Source organism: Mus caroli, chromosome 12 (assembly GCF_900094665.2).
Source record: "Mus caroli chromosome 12, CAROLI_EIJ_v1.1, whole genome shotgun sequence".
Classification (NCBI taxonomy): Eukaryota; Metazoa; Chordata; class Mammalia; order Rodentia; family Muridae; genus Mus; species Mus caroli.
This window is the reverse complement of record NC_034581.1, coordinates 70,489,259-70,497,796: the sequence shown is the minus strand read 5'-3', so window position 1 is coordinate 70,497,796 and position 8,538 is coordinate 70,489,259. Positions and strand designations below refer to the sequence as shown.

The 8,538-nt window shown below is 42.2% G+C and overlaps 1 protein-coding gene across 1 annotated transcript in view; it reads right to left on the bottom strand.

Moving 5' to 3' along the window:
• LOC110306548 (nesprin-2) overlaps positions 1 to 8,538 on the bottom strand; it is a 209,014-nt gene that overhangs the window by 161,167 nt on the left and 39,309 nt on the right. Inside the window, exons 29-31 of the mRNA XM_029484925.1 lie at positions 7,720 to 8,029; positions 5,894 to 6,058; positions 3,970 to 4,311 (exon numbers count right to left, since the gene is read on the bottom strand). Coding sequence (XP_029340785.1) covers positions 3,970 to 4,311; positions 5,894 to 6,058; positions 7,720 to 8,029 — 817 coding nt within the window. The remainder of the gene's footprint in view (positions 1 to 3,969; positions 4,312 to 5,893; positions 6,059 to 7,719; positions 8,030 to 8,538) is intronic.

The following is an 8,538-nucleotide window of genomic DNA, read 5'->3' as shown; positions in this document are numbered from 1 at the left end:
AAAAAAAAAAAAAAAAAAAAAAAAACATATCTCTAAGACGAGAAGCAAGATGTTAATACTGGCCAGAAGAACAAGGACGTATACTTGGAAGGTGGAGTGGGTACGATTCCCAACAATGGGTTCTGCTATTCACGTATGCACAAGCACAGCGTGCACATACACAGTGTGCGTGTATGCATGTGTGTGTGTATGTGTTTAGGGTTCCCCTTCCCCTTAAGGTCCCAGGTTAAACAACAGCTGACACAAATTTCAACCATCACTGTTTTGAACCCTACTCTGACTCATTACATGGTCTTCCTTCCCCTCTAAGCACTGACCCCAGCTGTGTCCCTGCTCGCTTACCCACTGATGGAAGCCTGGCATGTTTGTCTTCTAGGACTTACCTACCCATGCTTCTTGTGCATCAAATTATAAATGCTCAGAATTCTTTTTGAAAAGAACGGAAAAACAATTATATGTAGCGACAAGGAAATTAGAAAATCATTACAAGACAAAAGGTTTGGGGAGTTGTGAAGCAATTCTGTCACACAGATTGCAACCTGGGAAGAACGGGACAAGAAAGATCATGCCAATTAAGCAGGAATGTCACACTAATTGTTTTTAAAATGTAAAACATTAGGAATGCATGATGTTCCTTGTTCCTGTTCACTATCATCTCCTTTAGATAACATATGAAGTCCTAAGAGAGTGGACAGTCCCTTCTCTGATGACCTCTTCTGTAACTCACTTGACCTTTATACGAGGGTGCAAAGGGGGGCAGATCTGTCTGCGTACACCTCACAGTGCTTAGACACCACATTTATAAAAATATGCAGCATGCTTTGAATGGACACCATCCAAAACCTCCCCTCTTTCTCTTTTGCCTCTAAGCCTGCCTTAATCACATCAATAATAAGACAGAGCTGATCAATAGCCCCAATCTAAAATATCTTGTCCATCTAAATAAAAGTCTGAGCAATGGATTCAAAGACAGAAGTGTTGTCACAATGATTCCTGGCAAGCACAGCCATGCTTCCAACAAAACTCAAATCAATGCTATTTCCTAAAGGAAAATATTTATTGCTCAGAACCATAAAAGAAAGAGATGAGAGAGAGAAAGAGACAGAGAGAGACAGAGAGAGACAGAGACACACAGAGAGACAGAGAGATAGTAGAGGGGGAGGAGAAGAAGTAGAAGGAGTAAAAAAGATTAAAAAAAGCTTTTAAAATTCTTCTAGAGACTAGTTAAAGTGATCTGTTAGGGGCTGAAGAGATGGCTCAGTGGTTAGGAGTGATGCTCTCTGCTCTGTTGCAATGAGCTGCATTTGGATCCCAGCACCTAGATCAGTTGGCTTTCAAACCCCTGTAACTCCACTTCCAAGGGACTCTGCATCCACAGGGGCACCTGTGCACACGTGCACACACACTCAGATAGATACACATACACATCAATAAAAATAAGTCCTAAAACATATCTCAAAAAAAGTTCCTCCGGAGTCCAAAATGGCATGTGAAGTGAACATTAGTGACATCGGTTTAGTACTGCACTTAAAGCTGTGGAAATTGAATCTTCACATTCTACCAGAACAGTTCACCCAAAATAGGTCTCAATAAATATCTTACATACATCTGTCTGTCTGTCTGTCCATCTATCTGGGAGGGACTGTGTTTTGCCACAGCATGCATGTGGAGGTCAGAACTTTCTGAGGTTGGTTCTCTCCTTCTACAAGGTGGGTCCTGGGACTCTGGCTCAGGGCATCAGGTTTGGCCGCAAGCAACTTTGCCCACCAAGACATTTCACCGGCATTCAGTAAATAAGCGTGTCTGATGAATGAAGGGATTACTTTTGCTATAGCGGGTACTTTGCAACGTTTGCCTTTCTTAGTCTTATTCGATAGGTTCTCACTCCTGGAATAGTTGGGACTGAGGCTCAGCCACACCCTCCAGCATTATCACCATAGTTTTGGATCAAAGAGTGTTTTTTGTTGTTGTTGCATTTATTTTCTATCAGTCAGCTTTATCATGAACTAAATCGTTTCCTCTTGTGCCCTGTGTGATCATTTAAGCTAAGGCTCCCACCCAGCTATTCACATCAAGCTGTGGTATGGGCTTCATTACACCCGGCTCTTACTCATCTACCAATAGAGTTGGTCTCTGATCTCTCTCACCCGTGCTACTGTTCAACTTTGGCATTGCTCTTAACTTTACACAGTGTGATATTACGTATAACAAGAGGATTGACGGCACTGGTAGCAGAAAACACACAAAATGCAGATTCAGGAAAATGTCACGTTACAAAAGAAGAAAGCACGTTGGTACAGAATTGAAACCACCTTTCTGTAATCCAGACTTATGAAAATTATTCAAAGTCCGTGCCGGCTGGTTTTATGTCAACTTGACACTAGCTACAATCACTTGAAAGGAGGGAGCCTCAACTGAGAAAATGCCTCCATAGGATCTGGCTCTAAGGCATATTCTTAGTGATCGATGGGGGAGGACCTAGCCCTTTATTCCTTGGCTCCATGTGGCCCTGGGTTGTATAAGAAAGGAGGCTGAGCAATCCGTAAAGAGCAAGCCAGTAAGCAGCATCCCTCCATGGCCTCTGCATCAGCTCCTGTCTCAAGGCTCCTGCCCGGCTTGAGCTCCTGTCCTGACCTTCCTTCCAGACTTGCTTTTTTTTGGTCATGGTATTTCATCACAACAGTAGAAACTTTAACTAAGATAAAGTCTTAAATTCTTTTACTATGAAAAACAAAACGAACACTCTTTTTTAGTGAACCATTATACATTCTCAGTAACTCTTATCATTTAAGAGTCAATTGAAGGCTTATAAAATTAAAAGCCATTCTTGGATGGTGATTTTCCTGCAGTTTTCAATATATTCTATTGGACCGGAGTGTCATAGTAACTATAGGATGGAGAGATTTGCTTACAGGTGCTTAGGCAGCTTGGCATGGCTGACAGGTGATTCGCCCCCTTGGCAATGCTGGGGGTTTGCTCACAACAGGGTTAAGAGTTCTCGCTGTACAATCATTAGGACTGGGGTTTGAATCCCAGCGCTCATGTGACAAGCCAGCTGTGCTGTGCCGTCCTTTGGCCCCAGTACCATGAGGCAGAGGTGTGAGGATCTGAGACTTGCTGGGTTTCACCCTGGATGCGAACATGGAAGGCCCACATTCTGGAAAAGGACCCGCATGAGAATCAAAGGCTAAATGGAGAGTGATAGAGGCCTTCCGTGCACACATAGAGGGGCATGCACCTCCACACTACACACACACACACACACACACACACACACACAGAGTGTATGTGTGTATATATGAACATATACATATATTCAACACACATGCATACATATAAATAAATATATAAACAAACACATTTTAAAAACCTTTTAAAAGTGTTGCAAACAACATTTTAAAAGAGAAGAAAAGAGCTACCGGGAAACACACTTCTTCCTCCTTGAGACTCGGGAGCCTCAGCCTGTCATTTTCTCACTAATGACCCGGCAGGCAGCGTTTCCAGCTGTATTTGCACTAAAGCATTAACAAAGAAGAGAAAGGAGCCTATTCCTTTGCAACAGTCTCTGATTTCATTTACAAAATTGACCAAATGGGGGAAAAAAATAAGCTCTTGGATATATTTTTTTTTTTTTTAAACTGGGGAAATGGCTAAAGCACATTTTCTTTTCTTTTGCCTTTTCTAATTTGCCTTTGTGCGCCTGACCCACGAAACTGTATCTGATTACACTTCGGTGAGGATAATCAGCCTAAATTGATGACTGACATTTGAACAGACGGAACAGGAATATTTCACCACAGAAACCTGGACCATTCTCTGAGGACCCTTTTGACAAGTGAGCTTCATAAATACCCAGTCCTTTGAGGACTTAATTAGGAAATCAGAATGCTTGATTTGAGACTCTTTTGAAAGAGGCACACCTCTTTCCTCGCAGACTCGGTGTCTAGAGAGCACAATCACCGCACTTACCGTGTTTGTTTCCCGGGCTCCCCCTGACTCGCCCACGGCTGCCGACTCCTGAGTGGGCTTGGGCGCCTCAGAAGTGGCCGGCATCTCTTCAACTGGCAGAGAAAACTTTACATGCTTTTCTGTCGAGCTTTTGGATTTAAGGATGCTGTTGAGACCGTTTTCAGTCTCCTGCTTGGCAGATTCAATTCTGTTTTCCAAATCCTTTTGTTTATACTTAAGCGATCTTATGTCATCTCTAATAATCTTCTGTCCCACTGAAGATGTATTTTGCTTGATGGATTTCGCTAAGGCAGAAGCCTTCTTTAATGCACCGCCTTGGAAACGGAGTCTGCTCTCCAGCTCCTGGGAGGAGAGCGGAGTATGTTATAGAAAGTCTCGCCATTCGGGTCTCAGAAGAGTGCGCTGACTTTTTGTAAATCATAAAGTATTCTGCGTCACTAATACAAAATGTATATTATAAAAACGAAAGTGTTAATAATGCTTCAAAGGAGAAACTTTGGGGAAGATTTCAAACCACTGTGGCATCTCACATCAAATTTTCTAATAGAAGTTCCGAGTTCTCATAGGAACTAGGAAATCTGAACCAGGTAATGAAAAAAATGTTTGTTGTACAGTCTGTAAAATACAGAGGGCTGTCAGTAGGCCTTTGCTGGGTATATTCCTTTAAGATACAGCTCCCTGAGCTGGAGAGATGGCTCAGTGGTTAAAAAAACAACAAAAATCCACTGTTCTTCCAAAGGACTTAGGTATAGTTCCCACATGGCTGCTCACAACTGTCTGCAACTTCAGTCTCAGGATAGCCAACTCCCTCTTCTGGTCTCTATGGGGACTGCATACACATGGTACACAACCACATGCAGATTAAACACACACACATATAAAGTGAAAACAAGTAAATCACCAGATGTGGTGGCAAATGCCTTTAATCCCAGCACTAGAGAGGCAGAAGCAGGTGTATTTCTGTGAGTTCAAGGCCAGCCTGGTCTAATGTACAAGTTCTAGGCCACGCAGAGCTACATAGTTAGACCTTGTCTCCCCCTACCTCCACCCCCCAAATAAGGTCACACACACACACCTATTATAACCCTGGTTTGTTTATTTGTTTGTTTTTAAAGACAGGGTTTCTATGGGTAACCTTGGATATCCTGAAACTTGCTCTGTACACCAGGCTGGTCTTGAACTCAGAACTCAGAGATCCGCCTGCCTCTGTGTCCCAAGTGCTGAAATTAAAGGCATGCACCACCACAGCCAGGCTAGATTCAGGTTTTTCAAAATTCAAACATTGAATGAGTACCTGCACCATGAAAAGTATCAAAAAGGATAAAAAGATTCATTTGGAATGCTCATATCCATCTAGTGCTAGTATTTAAAATTAAAAGCTAATTTTACACAGGGCACTATGCAGGACTACCACACTGATTGTAAAAGTGGTGAGAAACCAAAGGTGGTTTGCAGGGTGGATGAGGCCACTGATCCCCACTAGAGGGCGCTAGCTGCTGAGGGAGCAAAAGGAAGGGAGACTCTCACAGGCTCTACCAGACAGGAAATTTGAGAGGGCGAGATCTACGTAAATCCTATTCACCCAAGCTGGTAAACGGGTATACTTCCCCGGGGTCACATCATGCTGCCTTCATCCTCTGGCTTCTCAGAGTTCCCTGGAATTATGTTGTCTATGAAATGAGGATAATGAGCGACAGGCTGGTCATAGGTAGAACTATCTCTTCTAAGGGCACACTCAACCACTGTTCAAATGGCTTCACCAATGGCCTGACTACTAGAGAACCATGCCCGCCCCCTTTTCAAACTGCTGAGACCTTTCTAAATAGCACTCGAATTTCTTTGCTCAAAGTTACCAAAAAGTCAAAGTTGTCAAAATATGATCCCCCCCCCTCAATGTGTCTTATGCTTGGGCATCGCTCCTTACCTGTAACTTCTGCATTCTCTCCTTAACCACTATTTGGTCCTTAGATCCATCACAAAGACTGAAATATTCCTTGGAGATATCATCCAGTGTGGTGCTTAGGTCTGTGAGGCAAACCTGGTATGAACTGTGTTCTTGAACATGACCCTCTAATTTTTGCACAGAATCCTAAAAAATAAAACCATTGACAATTAAGAAAATATTCAACTTTTTTTTTCACTCAGGAAGTAATTATACAATTCACACAGACTTACTTTACAAGATTTCAGATTGAAACATGAATATGCCCATAATTGACCCAGAGTCGTTAGTGTTTAAAATACATCACTACAAAGTCTCCATCTCCTGATAAAAAAAAATTATTAAACACACAGAGAAACCCTGTCTCAAAAAAACCAAAAAAAAAAAAAAAAATTTGCTCTTTGCATGTTTCCTTGCCTTAATTTCCTCCCTAGAGGCAACTTGTCAAGAGAACTACAAAACAAAATGACGACAAATTATATCACTAAATCGCAAACATTGATAAGTAAGGTCTCGTTTGTTGCTTTAAAACAAAGAGTTTGCATCTCAAAAGGACTCTAAGAGAGCAACCTAATTCCAGGATCCTCTCCTAAGAATAAAAAGCAAATCTCTGTCAGGAAGAAATAATCATAACTCAAAAGCAAAACCATCTTCCGTGGGCTAAGGAAGGAAGAGGACCACGCCTTCTTAGACACCGGCAGAGGTAACCTACAGAAGATCCGCCCAAGTAGGCATCCAAACCTGTGCCCATCCCCCAGAATTTGGATCATCTGGATTTCTTGATCAGATAATCCTTATACTGAAGCCGGATTTCAATGTCTAATGAATTAAAGTTAGTTTTGCTGAAAGAATGGACTCTTATAACGAGGGGACAATTTACCTCAACTCATTCAATTATAGATTGTATGGAAAGATCCGAGGGAGGAACATGACAATTTATATGAATTATTACTCTAGATGGATGAGTGGGTGGGTGAATGATATATGAATAAGCATATTTGTGGTGGGTGGGTAGGTGGATAAGTAGATGCATTTGTTGACAGATAAATCTGACCAGTGAGTGAGTGGATGAATAGATGGATGGAGAGGGAGGTAGATGAGTGGATGGATAAATAAGCAGATAGGGAAATGAGTTAGTGGATGGGTGGGTGGATGGATGGATGGATGGATGAATGAATGGATGTATAGATGCATGGATGGATGGATGGATGGATGGATGGATAGATGCATGCAGCCATGCATGGATGTATAGATGCATGCATGGATGGATGGATGGATGGATGGATGGATGGGGAGGTAGATGAGTGGATGGATAAATAGGTAGATAAGGAGATGAGTTAGGGGATGGATGGGTAGATAATGGATGGATGCATGCATTGATGGAAGGATGGATGGATCGATTGATGGAAGGTTGGATGAACAGATGGAAGGATGGATGGATGGATGGATGGGTGGAGGAATAGATAGATGGATGGATGCATGGATGGGTGAATAATGCTCACATAGCCATCTTCATAGAGATTCCTAAGGAACTTTAAGCTATCTGACTACTGAAGAGGGGAACAAGAGGAAATACCATAATCAACACACAATGGCTTTCTCTATTAAAAGTGATTGAGGGAGATCCCTCCCTTCTTAAGAGTTGGTACTTTCATGTACAACTGGAACCCACTGAAAGCCTTGGGTTCAGCAAAAGAACAACTAAGTTCCAAGCACTAGTTCTGCAGAAGAGCCTCGTGTCTTGGCTGTCGCAGGCACAGCTAAGGCACGGTTCCTGTCGCAGGGATTTCCTCTGCCCACCATCTCACCTGGAGCTGCTGAAGAAGGCTCTCGTGCAGGTGCTTCACTTCTAGCCACGGCTCCTCGCTGAAGCTGGGATTTTTAGTGCACTCCAAGAGGTAATTGCCCTGAGATTTTAGCTCCTCTAGCAAGGATGTCAAATCTTGGGCTTTCTGGAGGAATTTCTTATAAATTTTTAACTGGGCTTGCTTCTCTGGCAACCCAGGCTGTAGAGCGAAGCCTGCTTCTTGCTGCTTCTTCAGTTCTGTGAGCATCAGCCTCAGGTCCTCCTTACTCTGCAAATACTTCTCTCCTTCTAGTACAAGCTTTTCTTGATGGCTAAATATTGCAAAGGAGTTTACAAAAGGAATGGCATTAAGCAAAATGAAGGGGCATTTAGTATACTCTATTCAACATACATTATACATAAGTGGCATTAACATAATATCAATGCATATTATTCCCAAGGACCCTAGTTAGTACTCCAACCCTTTAAACAGCACTAAGCCTGGCTCAGAATTATTTGAGTATTACTTAGGGATAATTTTTGTTACACAATTAATATTTGTTACAAAATAATGTTTTACTTTCAAACTAGTCCCTGCAATGTTTATTATATGTCAATATACTATAACGTCCTATTTTACACTTACATAAAACTAAAACAAGTGGCAGGAGAGAGAGGGGGCAGGTCAAGTGCCTGCTTGGCAAGCACGAAGACCTGAATTCAATCCCTAGGGCCCAATGTCTAGAAAGAAAAGAAGAGAGAGAGAGAGAGAGAGAGAGAGAGAGAGAGAGAGAGAGAGAGGAAGAGGAAGAGGAAGAAGAAGAAGAAGAAGAAGAAGAAG